We start from the raw sequence: 21,133 nt of genomic DNA, 5'->3' as shown, positions 1-21,133 counted from the left end.
CAAATCGTGGTATGCGAGTAAGATATATAGGTGGACATTTTCTCTCCCTGCACCTAACAGCCATGTCGGATCTATTTTCAAGTGTTTTTTCTTTTTTTTACCACACCTCTCAATTCGGGTTCCAACTGCGCGAAACTTGAAACTCGTAGTGATACCAGATCGTGCGCATTCTTCGGATTTGCGCCGACATTGCGGCGGCTCAGCAACTGGAAACGCAGGCAGTACCTCAATGAAATCTTGGTCATGTCGTTGATTCATTTGTCCAGAATATTAACAGTATGTATATATGCTAGGCTAGTTGTCGGATTCATTTCATAACCCCCACTCGAACAAAAGAAAAGGGGATGCCGTTTGAGGCTGTATCTGTTTTTGAAGATCGAAGGCATTTCAAGCTGAGGTGTTTCGTCATGTTTCTCGTCCTGATACTCGAGGGCGCCGCTGTACATATAGATGGCTGGTTCTGGTTCCTTTTTTTTTTTTGAATTACACTTGGCTGGTTGGGACAAATGAGACCGGGGGCCCGAGACGCTGATGGGCCCGTTTTCGTGTTTAACGTCTTTGCGAACAGACTCTTCTTACGCTTCACGGGATTCGTGAAATTCGTTCCCGGGGCGCGGCAACTCGTTTCGTCGAATCTCGACGATTCCCGCCAACCGCCACCCACTTCTTGTTCCCTGCCCATGCATACATATCTCATGGCTTACACGCTTCCCACAACATAAACCTCAGACTTTCGTTGTGTTGAAAACGTACCCCTGGAAGACGGCCGTGACTTTGACGCTGTCGTAGAAGCCGATGACCTCGACAATCTTCCGGGCACCCGTGTCGTCGAGTTCCGTCCTCATCAACCACGCATACTGCATGTCGTAGTTTGCCCCGTTCTTGCCGACGACGCCTTGGCTCCGCCAGTTGACCGTCGCCCAGTCGCCGTCGGCGAAGATGTGCTCGACGATGGGCACGGGCAGGGTCACCAACACGTCCCGCAGCGGCGTGAGCACCTTGTCGATGTAGACCTGTTTGCCGTTGTAGGTGCCCGCGATGGGACTGCTTCCGGTGACCGTCCACACGAGGTCGTCGGACAGGGCGGCGGCGAACGAGGTGCCGAAATTGTCCAGCGCGACGGCCGTGAACAGAGACTCGATGAATGATCGGGTCGCCTCGGTCGTGCCGTTGACACATTTGTGGGGGAACGGGTGGGCTTCGGCCATCATAAAGCCCAGTCCCGCTGGTGCTGGATGCGTCGTCGTCAACCGCGGACTGTGGTAGGCGTGAAGGCAAGAAGAACCCTGATGGATGGCGGCGTTGTTGGGGGACGAGGACCAGAAAGATAGCAGGACCTGGAGGACGGTGATAAAGCAAACGGCCGCTCGGGCCGGGGACATCATTTTGGCCATGTTTCCAACCCCGGCGGCACCCCGGCTGGCGCTTGGGGGGAATACACAACAGGGCCCCTGGCAATGGTGGTGACCTCCGACATTATATACCCAGGCACACGGTGTAGTTGCTTCACCTCTTTTTCTACCCCCTCTTTGAGAGGGTCTCCTTTCCCCTAGGACTAGGACTTCACCGACAGTTGTGACACGTGTTGGACAGCAAAGCAAGCGCGTGTGCCCAAACTGTTTAAATCGCTAGGGCGTGCAGTGGCTCGTAGGCTTTGGAGTCGGTGAAAGGCAAGGCCCGTCGCGTCGAGGTGTTAGCGAGGAGCCTAGCGGACATTGGCGAGCCAAGTCTGACCTAGGCATGCAGAGAGCTATCTTCGATGCTTGGGACGCAGATTTATCGAGTCGTATGACTGCTCTAAAGGCATCAGAGTGGTCCCGTTGCAGGTGTATATGCTCGGTGTTTCGATGGCGTGGATGCTCCGTCGTGTTCCTCTGGGTCCGCGACCTTGGCTGAGGTATTTGGATGAACGGACAAGGTAAGTACGAGAAAAGTCATGTTCCGAATTTCGCCTCGACGGCCTGGAACAGACGGCTCTTGCTTCAAGATGTATTCTGCCTGTGGGAGGAGATTATCATGGGTCCATGGGTGGTGCAACTCACACGTCCAAGTGGTTGGGGGCTGCGCCTACACAGCCTCAACTCGGGCACCTTGGCTCTAAGCTCCCCCTTGCGGAGGCAGTGCTGTTTCGACGACAGCCCATCAACGACATTAATATGAGGGCTCGCAGGCGCTGAATAAACCGTTTTCAATTGCTCAATCTTCGGGGCACCTGTTGGACTGGACCTTGCTCTTCTTTCCGGCCGTCGATTTTGCGCAGCCATGTCCGTTCCTCTCGGTTTCGACAATATTCTCTTCATCCTCAGGAGTGTTCGCAGCGTCTTTCGTGCCGTTGCCCGACCATTTCGAGGAAGGAAGCCTGTGGAGGAGACACGGCAGCAGAGATGATACTACTTCTCACGTTGGACGTCCGGCCTTTGACGCTTTCTCCCTCCATCTCGATCACTTTTGCCATGGTGCATCTATGTGCCAACTACCATTCCGTTTCAGACACTCTTTGCCCAGGAGCTCGGGGAAGGACATGTCATTGAGCCGCAACTAGGCTCTCGGCCCAATTGACTGTGTCGATTGTACGAACCACACTAGACAACACCACCGTCGTGGTGCATATACGACAAAACCTAACGCCTAATCGGCCACGCAATGGCTTGAATAACGATTCGCATATCCGTCCGAACAGGGTGTATAAAGAGTCTTCACTCTGTGCCTTGACGCCCCTTGAGGGTTTAAAAAAAGAGAGAAATCATGAATGAAAAACATAAATTTGTAACGTTCTCATTCTAGCAGCATATCAGCCCGTCGCCATTCGCATGATGTACTACAAGCAGACAGCCTTTCTGGCATGTGTTACAACGACAATATAACTTTGGCTATGGTATGGACGGTAGTCACCAGCGGCAACGGCGTTCCACCTCTCTTGGTCCTGGTATTGTTTGTTTCATGGAGTATCGGGTGTGTTGGGCTCGGCCTCGCGTATGGATTTCGGAAACGGACCGCCTTCTCGGTCCACTCGCACAGCTACATCTCCTACTGCAAAACACATGACTGAGTGCACAAAAGGATTTGTGGGAAGTCTAGAGACAGAAGAAGCAAAGGTTGCAGAGTTGCAGCTGTCTCGCTCCGGGCTCACCACCGGTACGGCCATCGGATTGAGGCACAGGAAAAGGACTTCGAGGACAAGCTATCGCGGAATCTTGCAGCTGCACTGAGAAATGCCATTGAAAGCGTGAAAAAGGGCCATTCGCAGACAACAATCTGTTGTCAAGGGATTTCTGTTGGGGAACTTCGTGCTCACACAACTCATTGTGGTGGAGGCATGCCTCATCTTTGGTGCCATTGCTGATGTGCAAGGATGTCATCTATACCTGACCTGTGACCCTGCCGGATACAGTCTATTGCATATCAGGACTGACACCGTCGGCAGCCGTAATATGACTATGGGTTGATAACGTCTCACGATGGGTAGGACGATCGTCGAGATTCTTTAGTTGCACCCAGTGCCCAGGCCGGACCTCCTTTTGATTTACTTTCGTGATCGAGGGCAGCGAATGGAGTCGGCAAAGCCATTTGGCTTGTTCCTGATAGGCTGGGATCCAAATGTAACCGAGTTACAGAGCTATCTCGCTCGGTGAAGTGAGGATTCGGATGGTAGCTGCGAGATCAGCCAGGAGGATATGCTTGTATGTACGAGACAGAGTCCAGCCAACCGGGAGGTTGGACCTCGACAGATCACGCACACATGTCTGTGCTTGAGTCCCAGGCAAGTGGTTAGCCATACCGTGCGTTCTCAACCTCCTCGTCGAACCACGCAGGAGGGATGCCATAGTTGATGACGGTGCTCTTGACTTTAGTATAGCTCTCATAGGCTTCCACGCCGTTCTCCTTGCCCAGTCCGCTCTCCTTGAATCCTCCCCAGGGCGACGAAGGGTCGTTCAAGTGATGCCCGTTGATCCAGACGATGCCGGCCTCGATCTTCTCCGCCATCCGGTGCCCCTGTGAGATGTCGTTCGTCCAGACCGACGCTCCCAGTGCGAAGGGGCTGTCGTTGGCAATCTGAATGATGTCCTCCTCCGACTCACATTTGACGAGCGCGATGACCGGACCGAAGACCTCGTTGCAGGACAAATCGGAGCCATGTTGCGTTTCGATGATGGTGGGCTCGAAGAAGAACCCCTTCCCCGCCACCGTCGTCGCGTTGCCGCCGCAGAGGATCTTGCCGCCTTCCTTGACGGCACGGTCCACGAATGCGGCGCATCTCGCTTGAGCCGCGCTCGAGATGACTGCTCCGATCTGTGTCGCCGGATCCTCTGGGTCGCCGACCCGCAGGGCTTTGACTCTCCTCTCCAGCAGCTCGGCAAATCGATCGTAAATATCCCTGTGCACCAGCAGACGACTTCCAGTCACGCACGTCTGGCCACTGGCGATGAAACTGGCGAAGAGAGCGGCCCGGACCGCTTGCTCGACGTCCACACTGGGGAGAAGACACACGGGGGCTTTCCCACCGAGCTCGGCCGTGATGGGGATCATATTCTCGCCAGCCCTCGATGCGATGGCCTTGTATGTCGCGATCCCGCCCGTCAGGTCAATCTTGGCCACCAAGGGATTCTCGCACAAGAACTTGCCCGTGTCTCGCCCGTAGCCACACACGATCTGCAGCGTCCCGTCCGGCAGCCCGGCCTCCTGGAACAACGCTCCGAGCCTCAGGACCGACAACGGCGCCAGCTCGGATGGCTTCACCACCACGACATTTCCGGCCGCGAGAGCTGCAGCGATCTTCTTCGTTGCGATCAGAAGGGGGTGGTTCCAGGGCGTAATCTGCACCACCACGCCCAGGGGCAGGCGCGTGACGGTGTTGATGACCGGGCCCTTGAAGGGCGTGACCCGCCCCTCGTGGACACGAGCCAGCGAGGCAAAGTATTCCAGCCACTCCGGGATCCGCGCCAACTGGGCGCGCATCTCACGGATGGGCCGACCTGTCTGCTGCGTCTCCAGCTCGACGAACTCGGGGATCCGTGCCCGCAGCAGCGCCGCCGCCTTGGAGAGGACGGAGAACCTCTCCGAGGCGTCTGCACGGGACCACTTGCCCTGGCGGAACGTGCGCAGAGAGTCGGAGATGATGGCATCGACGGCCTCTCGCGGCGTGGCGTCAATAGCGCCTATCGTGGACTCGGTCGCGGGGTTGATAACCTGTATTCGTTCGGCTGTGGGGACAGCATGCACGCCGTCCACCCAGTTAGATATATGAAGGAGGTCGGGCATAGCGCGAAGGATGAACAAAGATGTCAAAGAGCCACTCCTACTCTGGGGGATCTATATCGCGTCAATGGGAGTCGTTCGTCCTCACACGAGCAGCAGCGGCACAGCTCGCTCACCAACGCCAAGATGAGTAAAAACTGCTCGCGCCTCACCCCCGATCGGGATGGGGGTGAGGCCGCCCTGTGCTCATCCCGGTCGCGCGCGAGTCAGGGTGAGCGGTCACCCGTGTCTCACCCGCCGGGGGGGCCACGACGCCTCTTGCCTTGGCGCGATAGGTCTGTTCAGGCTTACGCTGGTGGAGGACGCAAACCCTATGATTGGCCTTTCAGGTTTACGGTCGTGACGGCCACCATGGCTGCCAACTGGTCCAATCAGACCGGAGACTCGCTCAAAAGCGGCGAATTAGCCATCGATAAGCCAAATCGATGGGTGATCCTCCGCCCCGGGGGTTGGGGGGGTCCCGTGACGAGGCAGGACATGGTTCCTGGAAGCTGGGAAGTTCTGGAGGGTCGTTAGCGCTGGCCGCGCCGATCTAGGGTCGAATCTGTGCTGGGACCACGGGCTCAGGACAGATTCATCTCCAGGACCGGCTGCTTAGGCCAAGGGGGGTCGTGGGACGCATACGGAGGCAGGATGCTTGTTCCACGGAATGTTTCCCATGGGTACGTGGAAGCTAGGACCAAATCGTTGGGATAGACGGATGTTCCGTCAATCCATTAATCTCATTAGGATGCTTCTGGAAGAGAAAACGGTGAGGAAAATTGCCCTCTAGACAAAATGCCAGGAAAATTTGCGGGGGACAGGTGTCCTGGGCGGAGGAGGCCTGGGACGCAACAACTGGTGGGGATTCTTTGTCCTCACCCAATAAGCATTCCTAAGAAGGCAAGAAGGGCTTCCCAGATCGCAAAAGATCTTGGGACAAACAGTATGCTACCTATACTTGCGCCAATTGTGCCCGAGAAAGCCAGAGCCCTGTCAAAGTGAAGTTCGCGGTATTACGGCAATTAGAAGAGCGCGAAGACGAAAATAGGTCTGTTCGGCCAAGAATCCGTTCTTGTTTCTACCTGGCAGCTCAAACCGTTCCCGGAGCGCCGTTTCACAGTGCCCAGCCTCACAGAGTTGATCCCCAGGTACGGGTTAGGAAGGTCTGGGAGCTCATTTGATGCCCAGCACAAACCAAGCAGCTCCCAGGACATGTCGGCTCGCACGAAACATAGAATGCTGTGGCTCCCTGTTGTAAACCTACCGACACGTACGGTCAATTATACCAACGATTACAATGCTCCGAAAGGACTGCTGGCAGGGCTCGAACAGGGTGTACCAACGCGCCCACCATTATTTAGGGGCAGCAAACACACTTGTCAGCACCCGTCGCCATTTTCCCCATTTCTGGAGTTGACTATTCACTGGAACATGCAAAAAAGGAGCTATCACAGATCATCGAACTCGCCTACAATAAAGTTCTGGCCAAATGGAAATGGAGAAGAGCCAATGCGAAAAATCTTGTTACAAATATGCGGCGGTGAATTACATTTCTCTTGTATTGTAAGAGTATCAAGATTTGGATTATACATAAATTAAGTCGACCGCTGTGGCACCATTCTGAAGTGTTTGGGCATTTGGAAGGCGTAGTGCAGTCCCGACGAAGATGCATTCTGGTGGTAAGAATCCTCTCATTGTTTTCCTCCCATGCCCTGCTCTTCCCATCGTCCTTTTTCTTTGGCATTCTAGTCCCTCTGCGCACGACCTTTATTCCCACGTCCTTTTCTGTTCTCGAGGATTTTAGAGGCTCTTTGACTAGGCGCCGTGCGCTGTTGCATCCTCTTGTTCTGGAATCTCCCCCAAGCTTCTTTAGTCCTCCAAATAACCATCCTCGCCTCCGAGAATGGTTCGAACTTTGCTGCCAGGTTGGCCATGGCTTGGGTAATGGCCGCCATTTGATCTCGATGCTGGGTTTCCTGATTTCCCATTTGAGCCACGTGGTTCGCCGTAAGTCCCTCCATCTGCTCTTGGTGTAGAGTCTCCTGATTTTCTACCTGAGCCTCACGGTTCGCCGTAAGTGCCGCCATCTGCTCTTGGTGTCGGGTCTCCTGGTTTTCCATCTGAGCCTCATGGTTCGCCCGAAGTATCGCCATCTGCTCTTGGTGTCGGGTCTCCTGGTCTCTCATTCGAGCCTCATGATTCGCCGTAAGTGTCGCGATCTGCTCTTGGTGTAGAGTCTCCCGATTTCCCATTTGAGCCACGTGGTTCGCCGTAAGTGCCTCCATCTGCTCCTGGTGTCGGGTCTCCTGATTTCCCATTTGAACCTCACGGTTCGCCGTAAGTGCCTCCATCCGCTCTTGGTGTCGGGTCTCCTGGTCTCCCATCTGAGCCTCATGGTTCGCCGTAAGTGTCGCCATCTGCTCTTGATGCCTAGTAATTGCCATTTGCTTCTCCTCGCTTGTCTGATTCTGAATTGTATTCTGCAAGGCTATGACGGCACCCATAACTTCCCGGTTCGAATCCCTCGTCTCCCGGTTTGAATCCCTCGTTTCTTGGTTCGAATACCGCGTTTCTCGTAGGTCTGCTTCTAGATCACCCGTAATCTTCTTTGTAGAAGCGGAAGGTGGGTGTTGGCCCATGCTTCTAGCATGTGGTCTGGGCCGCGATAGGCGTTCTTCTGGGCCGATTTCCTTAATTGCGTCTTCGTGCTGGAGAGAATTACCGTTCAGGAGAGGAGCTTTATCCCTAATCTACTCGGTTAAAGTGTTATCTCGTTAGTAGAAGCATAGATTGAATTACCTTAGTTACCATCATCATTCTTAAGTAGGAGACTGAGAGTTACCTGCCTTCGTGTTCACATGAGGTCGGGATGGACCTGCTGTAGTTGGGGATTGGTTTCCAAGGCCATGACGGCTAGCTGGAAGTCCTCCAGAGTCCCCTGGACTCTGGCGTCCTGATACTGAGCTCTCAGCCTTTTGCGAGCTACTCTGAGTGGGTTTCAAGAAGCCGAGCCTGCGATGAGGCTGAGATGTTAAAGTGTCAGCCATAGCGTGCGATGACCCAAAGCCCGATCGCGGGCTAATAGAAGCACGAAGCAGCGGATAAGAAAGTGATTGCTACTGTATTTAAAAATGAAATAGCACAATTGTCGACGAGCAGTATATATACGCGTCAACTTCCCCCTCAACTGGAACTCACCCCGCCCCCATATGAAGATGTGATTTGTCGATAAACGAGACGGACTGCGCCCGATTTAAGTAGACAAAGCAGAACCTCTGGGATCTAATCTTCCTCGCGTGGAAAGGCAAACATCTACGGGAAATTGACAGCGGATTCCCATCCAAGCGAGCTCACCGGCTATACGTGTTGCGGCGAGTGTAGAAGCGCGATATCGAGTTGACTGGCAGGCTTGTTTGTACACGCAATGGATGGGTTGCAATTGCTCTGAGATTCTGACTATCTAAATTCTTCCTGTTGCACGGCGACTTCCTCGCTCTATATAGTTTTGGCTGTGTGCGCGAAACAGTCGACACCGCCGGAGAGCACTCGTAGTCGCTAGCCGACGCTAGCAAAGCGTATCTGTTGATGCCCCTTCATCGGCGCACGGCTGGCTATCCGGATAGGCAGCCGGCACTATTGGATCCAACTAGATCAGACTGAGCCCAACAATATGGCTCCCTACCCAGGAATAGAGCATACCTAGATTACTCGAGAACGGAAAACCTAATTGCCATTTACGGTTTGATTCTAGAGGATGAGCGAAGGCCGCTTTAACCTGAGAATTAACTGAGCCTTTGGCTGAGCATCACCGAGGACTTCCCGAGTAAATACACCTGGAGCCCTAATCTTGGTCTTACAATCGGCTATACTTGCCTCTTGGCCGGGCATCTATTCAGACAGGCTGCAGGGAACCCAGACAAGTTCCCTGCCCTTACGTTACTGCCTAAATTTCCTCGCAGCCTTGGCCCAGCAGCGCGACGGAGTGCGCGGTTGGATGATGCAGTTCCGTAACCGCCCTCCGCCTTGTGGGCACATCAGGGATAATTTCGGAACAACTGCCATCTTCGTAGGTACAACGGAATACATTGGCCATGAGACATAGAGGACACCGCCAACGTCAAGATAGCCCAAGCTGCGAGTGTCGCCAGGATTCCTTCTTCCGGTAACGCTGGGCAACGTACCACGGGGAGTCATTGTGGTCTTTTGATTGAGGCATCCCGCCATGGGCTCTGCCCTCGTTCCTTGTCCCTCTTCCCCTTTTGCGGTGTAGGGCATGTCGCTTTCAGGAAGCTCACTGGGCAGTTTTCGTGGTATCGTTCGGTGCGAGTGTCAGACAGTTTTGACCCATCTTTGGTTGCCAGGATGTGTAAAATCTGCTGCGCGAAGCTCTCAGCCCGATAGGGATCAACATGTTGCTGCCCTGTGCTCGCCCCGCAATTTCGTGGCTGTCGCCAAAGCAGCAACATCGCTAACGACAACGACCTCTCTCTCTCTCTGCCAACTTTCGAAATATACCCAGGTTAGTCATACTTTGGATTCCTCATTGAGTTTGTACTCCCTTTGGCTCGTCAGTAAGAATCAGAGCCGTTTTCATAAATACATCGCCAATTATGGCATCTGGTAGCGCATGGCGCGACCTTAAAGTTTGAACGTCGCAGAATATTGAGCACCAGATCAAGATCCAGGTGTGATCAAACTGACTGTCGCGCGGCACACATCTTGCTCACATACCAGTCTCTCCTGGCGGAAGGGGTGGCGAGACGTTATGTCAGAGTAAGTCGGATCTTATTCGCCTGCCTCAAGTCGACTGGAGGCACACCTGAGCTGTTGTCCGCAGGCCCGTTCCCGTCCCAAGCCATATCCTTCCAGGTGATACGTCAGCCAGACTCACAGACCTCACAGGAGTTATGCTTCACAAGGACGACAAAATCATAGCGAGAGGAAATTCAAATTCCGCAACGCTAAGTCAAGCCTTCATGACTTGACCTTTCAGAGCGACCAGGTTTGGGTTAGGAATGCGGGTCAAGGTTAGTAAATAGACAGTTGCCTCTGGGGGGCTCTGTTTGATTATCTCGGCCGCGAGGCTATATCTCTTCCTGCTTACACGTGTTCTGGCCAGGAGGCTCAATCAAATTCGTCGATCATCGCCAGCGCCGACGTCAGGAGGCCAGGCGTAAAACAGTGACACAGACGGGCGAAGATGTTGGAGACCATCCTGAAAAAGAACATACCCCTCTGCACAACACCGAATTGGGCGAAGTACTTCCTGCCACCGCTTTCGTCTGCCATGTCGGCCCCGCCAATCTACGTTCTCCTTCAGAAGCTGGACTTGGCTTCTCGTCGCCGGTCCATGGCGATGTAACCTCGAGTATATGGCAACATCGTGAGATATATCCATCTCATCATCCGAGCCCTCGTACCCCGGGGATCTCATGTGAAAATGACGTGCTTCTCCCAGAACGCGAGGACCTCCTCGGAAGAGCTAGGCGAACCCATTTCTTTTGGCCCGAGGCCTTCGAGGCCCATCATTGTGCATGCTTAATGCATTTCTATATTGAGAAGATAGCGCCGCTGGTATTGTTAAACTTCCCCTTTTCGTGGTCATACGGAGATATGCTAATAGGATCAGGCTGATATTGGTGATCCCCTGCGAAATGGAGCCTTGGTTGTCCCTGCTAGGGCAAGGATGTGTCCGCCTTTGTTGAACGCAATCCTCACCTGCGCTGCGATCGTATTGTTCTCCTCACCCACGTACCGCACCGAAGATGGGGTGTGTCAATATCGAGGTGTGCTTCTCCCGTCGTTGACATACGCCAGAATCTTACAGCATCACAATGCTTGCGTCGCCAACCTACTTGAACTCTGCGACCACACTGCTTTTGCTGAAGATGAGAATCTATTAGCGGCGCTCGTCAGCTTGAGGTTCCATGAAGAAATGGATAGCCGATACCAAACAGGAGAAGACAAGGAGAGGCTTCTCACCACTTTACGAATTTTCTTGAACGCGCAGACAAAGATCATCTTACAACAAACCGATCCTCGACTATCAAGTCATAGTGCTATCGACCAACCTGTGCTGCCGTCCGCTCCATCAATTGACTATTTGAAGAGCTTCAGACACGCCCTGTTTCGAAATGCGCTAAGACAGGAGCTGACAGCGGCATACATGACGCAACGTGGTGTCCAGTACCCGCTGGTGGCATGGTCTTTTCTTGATACCATTGAATCGTCCGACTATGAGGATTTGATTTGGTCAGATCGACATTTGCTTCACTGCGCTCGGGTCCTTGACTTCTGCTACGACGCGAAGGAATCTGATGCGGTGAGCAACGTGCAAAGATGGACAGACTTGAAAGGCTATGAAGCACGTTGGGAAGAACAAATGCCAACCTCCTTTCTTCCTCTTTTCGAGGAGAGCCCCTGCAGCGCACCCGGCCCGCTACTCTATCGCGTTTGGTATCTGTCAACCCTGCACCTTACGGCCGTGCAGTTCCTCGAACTTTCCCGCATTCTGCTTTTAGCAACGGACCCTACAATACCACGCTTAGGTCCACGGGCAGTAGTTGCGAAGCAGCGAATATCCAGCGAAATCAAACGTATTGTTCTCCATGTTTGCAGTATCGCAATATCATACGAAGAGTTAACGCCAGCTTGGGTTCAAGCGTCCATGGCGATATTTATTGGCGGTGAGTTTTTCACTGATACCGAGGAGCAAGATGTTCTTTTAGGTGTCCTGCACCGCCTTGAAAAAGACCACGGCTGGCCATCCTCTCACATCGCCACGAGGCTCAAGCATGCATGGAAGCAGGGACATTCTTCGTCCACCCATCCGGCATGAATTTGGCCTCTGTTTTGCACTCAAGTTCGGTCTTGGGAGCCGCTGAAATGCCATGCAGCGCCACTCCGAACATGGCAATCGTTTCTGGGCCTCTGTCCACACACGTTCGAGGGGTTTGAAGTCCGCGTCTTCAGGTGTGGTCCGCCCCCTCCCCAGCTTTGTTGGGTGGCTTCGCAGCATCCATTTGGGTTATTGTCCGCAAGGCCCGGCCAATCATCCACTTGTAAAGATTGTCCGTGCCGTGCAGCTACATGGGGAAGTGGGTTGACATGGTGACCTTGACGTTAGCGTCACGCTTTTAAAGTTCTGTACTGCAAGTTGCTAGCATGCAAGGAGCCAAATGAGGCATTTTTCCCTCCTGAAGGAATTTCCGGATCGGGCTGACGACCACCAACACATTGGGCAAAACGCCAAACAACTACCCGAGAGGGAAAAAAACCCTTGAAGCTTCTGGAGATAGTCGGACAGGATATTCCAGTGCTCCGATCAATCTGTGATGAGTTTCGACCAACATTATCCACTGTGCCAATGGTCCCTTTCCGAGCCCACTACTTGGGTCAATGGTTGACTTCGCTGGTTCACCCGTCCCTGGAGAATAATGTACTTTCGGCCGCTCTCATGTTTCACAAGATTTAGGGCACATTTAAGCGTCCATGGAAGCGAACAACAACAATGGCCACATGCGACTGTCTGCGCTGCCAAGCTTGCCTTGTTTATAAAGGTACCGTAGACGGTCGAAGGACGGAGTCTCGAAAGTCTACCCTTCATACAGCATACACACTGTCCGGTGTGGTGGATTCAATTGACAACTCTCGAAGACACAAATACATGTCGCATTGATCCACGGATAATGGGTAGCATCGAGCAGACCGACGTGGATGGTTACCCTGCCAAACGCAATACTACTTGCTTGGTAGGTAACTATCACATCGAAGGCTTCGTTTCAGAATCTGGCGTGGCAAACTATCTAGGCATTCCATACGCCGAGATACCATCTCGTTTCCGACAAGCGCGACCGATCAAGTCCTCGGAGGTGAAAGGCACCTTTGATGCGAAGAGGTACGGCCCGATTTGTCCTCAAAACATCGACCTGCCACGCAAATGGCGGGAACATCTCTACCACGGCGTTGTCCACTCTGATGCTCTGCCTGTATCGGAGTATGAGTGCTTGAACTTGAATGTATACGCCCCTTCTCAGCGTTCAGAGGGGCTACTGCCGGTTTTCGTATGGATTCACGGTGGAGGGTTTGTTGTTGGTGACGGCGGGCCAGAGTATGGTAAGGAATCCCGTCTTGTTTGTCCCAAGAGACATAAGACCAGAGAGCTGACCAAATCTTCGAAGACGGAAACTATATCGTAGAATACGCGTCAAAATTGGGCCAGCCCTTCATTTACGTGGCATTCAACTATCGCCTCGGATACTTTGGCTTTCTACATTCCCAGGAACTCAAGGCAGAAGCAGGTGACGCAGGTGAAGTTCGATTTGCAAATGTTGGGCTTCATGATCAACGACTGGCGTTACAATGGGTAAGCAAGAGATATAGCTCTACGTTTTTGGATATAAACCCGGTTACTGAGAGTTGTGGACAGGTCCAACAGAATATTTGCTACTTTGGAGGGGATGGAAGCAATGTAACGATAGCTGGGGAATCCGCTGGCGCATGGTCGGTGCTGGCACATTTACGCTCGGGCGTACCCATCTGCCAGCGCGCGATGATAATGTCTGCACCTTCTCTGGCTCCGGGAGCAGCCCAAACAGCCCAAGAGGCGTTTGACAGCCTCTTTGCGAAGGCCAGTTCTACCGGTGTCGCATCAGACTGTCAGAAGCTCGAATTTCTCAGGAACTTGTCTGTTGAGAAGCTTCTAAGTCTTACTCCACCATCTCTCATTCTTCCGACATGGGATCCTGAGTGGTTCCTCCACAAGGATGGCTTGTTGCCTCTTGACAAGGTTGGCGATTTTCCCTCATGGTGTGATGGCATTACTGCTGGCTGGACCCACGACGAGATTGCCCTGTTTGGAATCGTACACGGTTGGGATCACTGGTCCATCGACATGGTGCAAGCTGCGGTCCGACTTGCTATACCGGATTCAAGCCTTGCCGACGAAGTCATCGAGACATACGGCATCATGAGCAAAACACAAGATGCCAAATCGGCTGTGAAAGCTCTAATTGCGTTTGCCAGCGACGCGACTTTCGGCTCATTGATGGAGTCCATGGGTTCGCATACACATACTTCGACGCCGGTCAGCCTATACAGATTTGATCAAGTGGACACTTTCGAGCAAAGTCCCTTTCTGGGGTATGCATATCACGCACTTGACAATGTTTTCATCTGCCGACTTCCGGCTGTGGCAGGGAAACAGGCGCCGTTGGAACTGCGGCTCACAGCAGACGCACTGACCGAATCAGTTTGCAAGTTCGTCTACGGCAAACAACCATGGGCGCCATACAGTTTGTCGGGGCAAATTAAAACATTCAACGGCCACCAGACTGGCTTGATCGATTGGACAGGCTCGGCACAGTGGAAGGCCCTAGCCACTACTCCAGCACGGGTAGATATGCTCAAGAAGAGCGCTCGTGCGTTGATGTCAATAACGAAGGAGGAGCTGCTTCACCAATAATAGCAACATGGAGCGTAGCGTGTGCCGACTACGAGTCTGTGAAGTGGCTACTTCTTCGAGAATTGATATGAAAATGCATGAAGAAGATTTGCTTCCTTTTCTCAGTGGTGCGGGGTTAATGTGCCAATTGCGGATTGAATGAGTGTAATTCTGGAAGGGAGTCCAAGCCAAGATGGATTGACCACTGCTACTACACTTCCATAATCAACAAAACCGGTTGGGATGGTGGTAGACCTATTTCGCTTTTTCACAGATTATATGGCTTGTCTGGAAAATGGGATAAGTCAACTGTCCTTTGCAAAGGATGGCTTTCGCCAGAGAGTTAATTCTCGCCTACAATTCCTCGTGAAGCAGGCTCAACGCCTCGGTTATCGAATCCAACTTCGGTATCTGCGGGATGCTTCCACGAGAATGGCAGATCACCGAAAGTCAGAAGTTTTTCTCCCCGGGTGACTGTCCCCCTACTCAATACTTGGGCTCATGATATTGGTGTGAATAGAGCGCTCCACTCGTGTGGCTGGCAGTGTTTGTAAGGAATTTAGACCTTCAGCACTAGCCCGAGCCCCTCGGCCGAGGACTAGTTTCGATACTTACTGAGCAAATCACCCTCAAGGGCTGTTCAGAGTCTAACATGTCTTTCATTGATGCGTACTGCTGTGCATACGACCGCCATTCTGAATCTTGTCATGATTTTGAACTACTGAAGATAAGTATCGAGACTCGGATTTGTTTATCTTTCCTTTCCACTCCGTGTTCTACTCTTGCTACGAAACAGCCAAGCGAAAATGACGAGTCCCATCCTCAAGCAGGCACCATGTTCGGCAGAACAGCTCAAGTTCAGACTCTCCCAGTCGGAGCAGTACCTCACCGCGAAGAAGTCCATGGCGCATTTCTGGAGTTGTGAATCCCGAGAGCAATACAGCCGGCTGGAGAGTGAAGGGAAGGCAGTATTCGATGCGCCGACCTATGACCAAGACGCATTCAATGTGTCTGTGCCGTCGTCATATGGAGGCGACAACATCCCCCTGCGCATCATCCGCCCCAAGGAACACCCAGCTCGTGGCGTCTTCCTCTTTATCCATGGAGGTAGGTTCCCTACGTATGGCTTTGTCGGCTCTGGGGTATTGACAATTCACCTCCAGGAGGCTTCGTCATCGGATCGGCGTCACTGCACGACAACGTCCTCCGCGACCTCGCCGAGCGGACACACCTGGTCATGGCGTCTGTGGAGTATCGCCTCGCCCCCGAACACAAACTGCCGGCCGGCGCAGACGACTGCCTCGACGCAGCCATGTATCTCCTGTCCACCGAAGCAAAGGAGAAAATCGGCCAGACCCTGCGTTTCATAGGCGGTGAGTCGGCCGGCGCCTACCTGACTGTCCAGACGACTCTCCGTTTGCGTGACGAGAAGGGGGTCGACGTTCGCAAGGCTCTGGCGGGCATTGTACCGACGTACGGGATCTACGACCTCTCGCTGTTGCCCAGTGCCCGCGCAGCCAGAGCCGACACGGGTGACTTTCCCCAAGAGCGTGAGAATTTCATGTGGCTGGCTCTGCCGCCCGACGTCTTTGGGTCGTTGGAACGCATCAAGCGACCTGCGTGGTCGCCTCTTTACCACGCAGATTTCCAGAATTTGCCGCCGGCGACTTTTGGGGTCGGGGCGGAAGATCCGCTGCTAGACGACAGCCTTCTCATGGCGACGAAGTGGGAACTTGCTGGCAACGAGGCGGAATTGATCGTTTACCCCGGTTCGCCCCATGGATACCTGGTTGTGGATCTGGACGTGACCAGCCAGGCAATCAATGATATAATCGACTTCGTCAAGAGATGTTTGGGGTGAATTTTGCCTTACAGAAAGGAAATGAACCATGTATGCATGGGGCAGCTGAGTTTCAGCATCGTACTTGCCCTGGATAAACCAATTGAAACAACTATGTGCCTAGGCCGTGGCATCTATTCCTCATAGGACGTGCATTTGATGAGGGTCTCGCTTGAACTTCATCCTTACAACTAGTCAGCCGATCTACCAGGCAATACAGCATAGCGCGCATCCGAGAACAATTGTTGGATGAATGATAGAGCCCCCGGGGTAAATTTCCTCGACCTCGCTGGAGGAGTAGGTATCTGCTGCTGAAACAGGATCCTCCAGAGATCGGAAGAACCGTTGCAAGGCCGGAAGAACTGGAGCGGTGACAAGACTCTGCAGTTCTGACAGAATATTGGACGTGTGTAAGGCAACGACACCGGGGAAGTTCAACCAACCCTCGGGTGCCAGAAACCGGAAAGGCATCACACTTACACGGCAGAATTGGGGCTAGTTTGCAGGTTGGGCGAATGAAATGCCTCGGAAACTCTGAGGCGAATTGCCTACAAAGGAAATATCTCCTTATTCGGTAACCCCAGAGGTCCCAGAGTGGGTCGGCCCATTTCCATGTCGGTCCAAGCGAAAACATGGGGATACTCCGGGGGAGGCACTAAAGAAATACCTAGGTAATGAAATTTGCGGAGACATCGTGCTACATAATTCGGGGCGGCGAAGTAGTCTAGAAGCGGGAGCTTCAAGCGCTGTTCCCGTGGCCACATTCGAGTTTGCGTTGCAGCAACCCCATCACCAGACTCCGGTTTCTCTGTGCTAAAACGTGAAACATCCTTCCCCATACAATTTCTGCTTAATCTCAAAGTGCCGGTCTAGCACCGCCACTTCAGCAGGGCAAAGTCAGGCGACGAACACAGGAATTCTCCCCGGTACCATACAGTGCTGCAATGACTCGCTACCGACAAGCTTATAAAGACTTCACATCCTGACTCAGTTGGGGATATCAGGATCTATCAACCTACCTTTCAGTTGCGTAGAAGACTCCTCGCAAATATGGCGGAAGGAATATCTCAGACAACCGCTCCTCCCGACGTGGGCTTCTGGAAAAAGAATTGGAAAGTCTGCGCTTATTGCTTCATCGCCTCCTTTGCTGCAACAGCCTTTGGCTTTGATCAGGGCACGGGAGGAGGTTTCCTTGCCATGCAACAGTATGTAGATTCACTACTACTCAGTCACTGACGCACATCGCATCCTGCTAACACCTCATACAACATAGATGGCTCAAGGATTTCGGCTACTACGATTCCCAAGCAGGTGTTTACAGCATCACCGCCGGCTCCACCACCGCCATGAATGGGACACTAGTGGGCTTTGGATTTCTCGCAGCTCTCTGCTCGGGCTGGATCGGTGCAAGATTTGGTCGCAAGGCTGGGCTGATCGTCTGCGGCATTACTGGTCTACTGTAGGAATCTGGGAGCCAAATTATCTCTGTTGATGTTTTCCGAACTGACTCCTGTGGCAGCGGGTCCGGCTTTGGCATGATACCACACTATGGCGCCTTGATCGTCGGCAAAGCCTTCACTGGGATGTCCATGGGCTTTGCCGGGAACTTTGCGATTACGTACTGGAGCGAGACCGCCCCGGCGCACATCCGAGGTCTCATCGTCATCCTGTATCAGTTCAACATCAACCTCCCTAATTTCATCGGCGCCTGCGTCGACCAGGGGACATACCAATGGACCAACCGCTGGAGTTACCGCGTCCCTCTGCTCGTGACCATGTTTCCACCCCTCGTCTTGGTGACGCTGGTATGGTTCATACCCGAATCTCCACGTTAGACCTCCCCTTCCTTGCCAGATTCGAAATCCCACAAGTGTTAACATACATCAGGATGGCTTATAACCCGTGATCGATACGACGAGGCGAGAGCGTCGTTAGCCAAGATACGAGGCAAGCATGCGCAGCGGGACGAGCTCAACGACGAGATCAAAGAGGCTGTTGCGTTTACCGAGCTTGAACGAACTTTGGATGCGTCGACGTCGTATCGCGAGTGTTTCTCGGGCACGAATCGACGACGGACTTTGATCGGCATGCTCTGTATGGGCGGCCAACATGCACAGGGCATCGCCTTCATCTCGGGGTAGGCCTCGCACATTTGGTCGATTAGACCTCTTGAAGTTGTCATCACTGACGAACATTGGGCAGATACTCGACGTACTTTTTCAACCTGATTGGGTTCAACGACGCCTTCGTGATCACCGTCATCATCAATGCGTGCCAAGTCGCGGCAGTGATTTTTGCCTTCGTCGCCGTGCGGTTCATTGGGCGCCGGATCCTCCTCATCGTCGGCGCCGGCGTCTGCGCGGCGTCGATGTTCCTGTTCGCGATCATCGCGCAGGCCGCGCCGGGCAGCGACGCGGCCAACAAATGCATCATCGCCTTCATCTGCATCTACGTCTTCAGCTTCGCGGCCACCTGGGGGTCCATCGGCCCCATCGTGACGGGCGAGGTGCCTTCGAACCGCCTGCGGTCCAAGACCGTGTCGTGCGCGCTGTCGGCCAATTGGTTCGGCGCCCTCGTCGTCATCACCTGCATCCCTTACCTGATCAACACCGACTACGCCAACCTCGGGACCAAGGTCGGCTTCATCTTTGGGCCGCTGGCGACAATCGTCTTCGTCTTGGCCATCCTGTATCTCCCGGAGACGAAAGACCGTTCTTTGGAAGAGATTGACGAGATGTTCTTGAACGTACGACTTTCTTCTCCCCCATTTTCCCCTCCTTCTCTACTTCGCTAGGATCTAGAGTTTGCTAACGGGTACCTCATAGCGCGTTCCGACTCGAAAATTCGAGACTTATGTGTGCACCAAGGAGGCGGCCGGTGTTAATGTCATGGCGAAAGTTGACGTGATCGAAATCGAGCAGGCGGACAAGGTCTGATCACTGCATCCACCTGCGCTGTCTGAAGAGGTGGCCTAGATGGATGGTGGCTCGATAGCCTGATTCGCCAGTGCGGGAAGGCCCTGACAGTCTAGTGTAGGTCAATCTCTACCCCGGAGCGCTAGTGTCAACGTGCAGCCGTTGCTCTAGATATATATAGTGTCATTTTCAGGGAGGGAAGCGACAACTCTTCTGTGCGGTCTCCCATCGTCTTGGAATCCTATACATGGGTCATTTCATGATTCTTTGATATCGTTGATATAGAGCCAGACAGAAGACCCGTCCCTGTCGACGCAACGTGGATCTTCAGCCGCTTTCTTCCACACCTCGATCGCCGCCTCCGCCATTGTGGGCGAAATCCCGACTTTCTTAGCTGCATTGACGCCCAACCCAATATCCTTGATCATCATCTGCGTCTTGAAACCTAACCTCCAGTTGTTACTGCTCGGCGCATGCGGAACCACACCGGGGACGGGATTGACATGGTCCGACATGAAACTCTGGCCCGAGGAATTGTGAATCACGTCCTGCAGCAGTCTTGGCTCGATCCCGTTCCTGACGCCCACGGCCATGGCTTCGGCGATCACCAGCAACGACGTGCACGAAATGTAGTTGTTGGCGATTTTGGCGGCCAGGCCCGCGCCCAGTCGCCCGCACCAGAAGAACTTTTCGGGTCGACCAAGCATTGTCAGAACGTGACTGATCCGCGATGGCGCCGGATCTTCTTCTGACCGTGGTTTGCTACCGATCATGAAGGAGAGAATGCCCGCTTCGGCGGCTGGAACGCCACCCTAGACTGCTGAGTTGCTGCCCATTCCAGTAACACGAGGGGACTTACCGACACAGGCGTGTCGACGTAATGACCATGCCTGGACGCCCTCAGTAGCTCTCCGACCTCTCGAGCCGAGTCCGAATCGATTGTGCTACACTCCAATATCAAGCGCTCGGGATCTTGGGGCGCGGCAATCAAGCCCGAAGTGGCGTCGAGGTACACCTCTCGAACGTTTTGAGCCGTCGGGACGATTGAGACGACAAATTTGGAGTTAGCCGCGGCTTCCTTGACGTCCTTCGCGATCACAACAGGCCCCATACTGCTGTACTCGGAGGCAAAGCGCTCAGATGATGGTTGGTAGACGTCATAAACATAGAGGGTCGAGGATGCCGGCATCTTTTTGCGTAGGTTGCTGGCCATGGCGTATCCCATGGCCCCAAGGCCTGCGGCGCGTCAGTGAGAAGATGTCAAATAAAAGTGGCCTGCACAAACCGATAAAAGCGTAGTTGCCTTCCATTCTAAGATGGCCGTGACGGGCGTGCGCGATGTACAGTAGAGGTGTGAATAGACATAAGTCGAAGCGAGTGACATCCAAGTAAAACGGGTTATATTCTGTGTGGAGAATTCCCCACGAATTGGGCGGCTTGAGCAACGTCCCTCCACATTACGATGTTCGTCCAATCCACCACACTGTCACAGGTGAGCTAAAGTGTATCCTCTTCTCCCTGTTCAGGAGTCTTGTAATTCCTCGCTTCCTGTGCCCTTTGCGCCTAGACCGAGGAAACCGGTAAGGGTCTCAAGACTCGTTCCCTGCCCTCTACCTACACATTCAATGCCGACCAAGACGGGATCCAGCTGCATAAAATGCCCTCCCTTACCGGCAACAGAGGGCCACGTCGATATTC

The 21,133-nt window shown here is 53.4% G+C and overlaps 6 protein-coding genes across 6 annotated transcripts; 2 read left to right on the top strand and 4 right to left on the bottom strand.

Moving 5' to 3' along the window:
- Nucleotides 1–235: 235 nt before the first annotated feature.
- On the bottom strand, nucleotides 236–1,954 carry PV07_01247 (uncharacterized protein). Its single transcript, XM_016387757.1, has one exon. The coding sequence runs from the start codon at nucleotides 1,392–1,394 to the stop codon at nucleotides 726–728; it is 669 nt and encodes a 222-aa protein (XP_016254685.1). The 5' UTR covers nucleotides 1,395–1,954; the 3' UTR covers nucleotides 236–725.
- Nucleotides 1,955–3,235: 1,281 nt separating this feature from the next.
- On the bottom strand, nucleotides 3,236–5,347 carry PV07_01246 (uncharacterized protein). Its single transcript, XM_016387756.1, has one exon. It carries the CDS (start codon nucleotides 5,257–5,259, stop codon nucleotides 3,769–3,771), a length of 1,491 nt encoding a protein of 496 aa, XP_016254684.1. The 5' UTR covers nucleotides 5,260–5,347; the 3' UTR covers nucleotides 3,236–3,768.
- Nucleotides 5,348–6,983: 1,636 nt separating this feature from the next.
- Nucleotides 6,984–8,055, bottom strand: PV07_01245 (uncharacterized protein; the record flags this gene model as incomplete). The annotated part of the gene is made up of 2 exons (XM_016387755.1): nucleotides 6,984–7,988; nucleotides 8,047–8,055. The coding sequence occupies 2 exons, from the start codon at nucleotides 8,053–8,055 to the stop codon at nucleotides 6,984–6,986; spliced, it is 1,014 nt and encodes a 337-aa protein (XP_016254683.1).
- Nucleotides 8,056–10,654: 2,599 nt separating this feature from the next.
- Nucleotides 10,655–12,176, top strand: PV07_01244 (uncharacterized protein). The gene is made up of 2 exons (XM_016387754.1): nucleotides 10,655–10,812; nucleotides 10,868–12,176. Exons 1-2 carry the CDS (start codon nucleotides 10,780–10,782, stop codon nucleotides 12,074–12,076), a joined length of 1,242 nt encoding a protein of 413 aa, XP_016254682.1. The 5' UTR covers nucleotides 10,655–10,779; the 3' UTR covers nucleotides 12,077–12,176.
- Nucleotides 12,177–12,345: 169 nt separating this feature from the next.
- Nucleotides 12,346–14,701, top strand: PV07_01243 (uncharacterized protein; the record flags this gene model as incomplete). Its single annotated transcript, XM_016387753.1, has 3 exons — nucleotides 12,346–13,353; nucleotides 13,419–13,603; nucleotides 13,667–14,701. The coding sequence occupies exons 1-3, from the start codon at nucleotides 12,927–12,929 to the stop codon at nucleotides 14,699–14,701; spliced, it is 1,647 nt and encodes a 548-aa protein (XP_016254681.1). The 5' UTR covers nucleotides 12,346–12,926.
- A 4,991-nt stretch (nucleotides 14,702–19,692) lies between these two features.
- On the bottom strand, nucleotides 19,693–20,745 carry PV07_01242 (uncharacterized protein; the record flags this gene model as incomplete). The annotated part of the gene is made up of 3 exons (XM_016387752.1): nucleotides 19,693–20,247; nucleotides 20,295–20,671; nucleotides 20,721–20,745. 3 exons carry the CDS (start codon nucleotides 20,743–20,745, stop codon nucleotides 19,693–19,695), a joined length of 957 nt encoding a protein of 318 aa, XP_016254680.1.
- Between the last annotated feature and the right edge of the window lie 388 nt (nucleotides 20,746–21,133).

This window comes from Cladophialophora immunda (genome assembly GCF_000835495.1).
Source record: "Cladophialophora immunda strain CBS 83496 unplaced genomic scaffold supercont1.1, whole genome shotgun sequence".
In the NCBI taxonomy this organism is placed as follows: Eukaryota; Fungi; Ascomycota; class Eurotiomycetes; order Chaetothyriales; family Herpotrichiellaceae; genus Cladophialophora; species Cladophialophora immunda.
This window is presented reverse-complemented; position numbering and strand designations above follow the sequence as displayed.

What these genes read in the sequence shown, in the direction of transcription:
- PV07_01247 (XM_016387757.1), bottom strand. Translation starts at nt 1,394, where the DNA reads ATGGCCAAAATGATGTCCCCGGCCCGAGCGGCCGTTTGCTTTATCACC.
- PV07_01246 (XM_016387756.1), bottom strand. Translation starts at nt 5,259, where the DNA reads ATGCCCGACCTCCTTCATATATCTAACTGGGTGGACGGCGTGCATGCT.
- PV07_01244 (XM_016387754.1), top strand. Translation starts at nt 10,780, where the DNA reads ATGCATTTCTATATTGAGAAGATAGCGCCGCTG. An exon ending in TTGAGAAGATAGCGCCGCTG is followed by an intron (nt 10,813 to 10,867) that starts GTATTGTTAAAC and finishes TAATAGGATCAG; the next exon opens with GCTGATATTGGTGATCCCCT.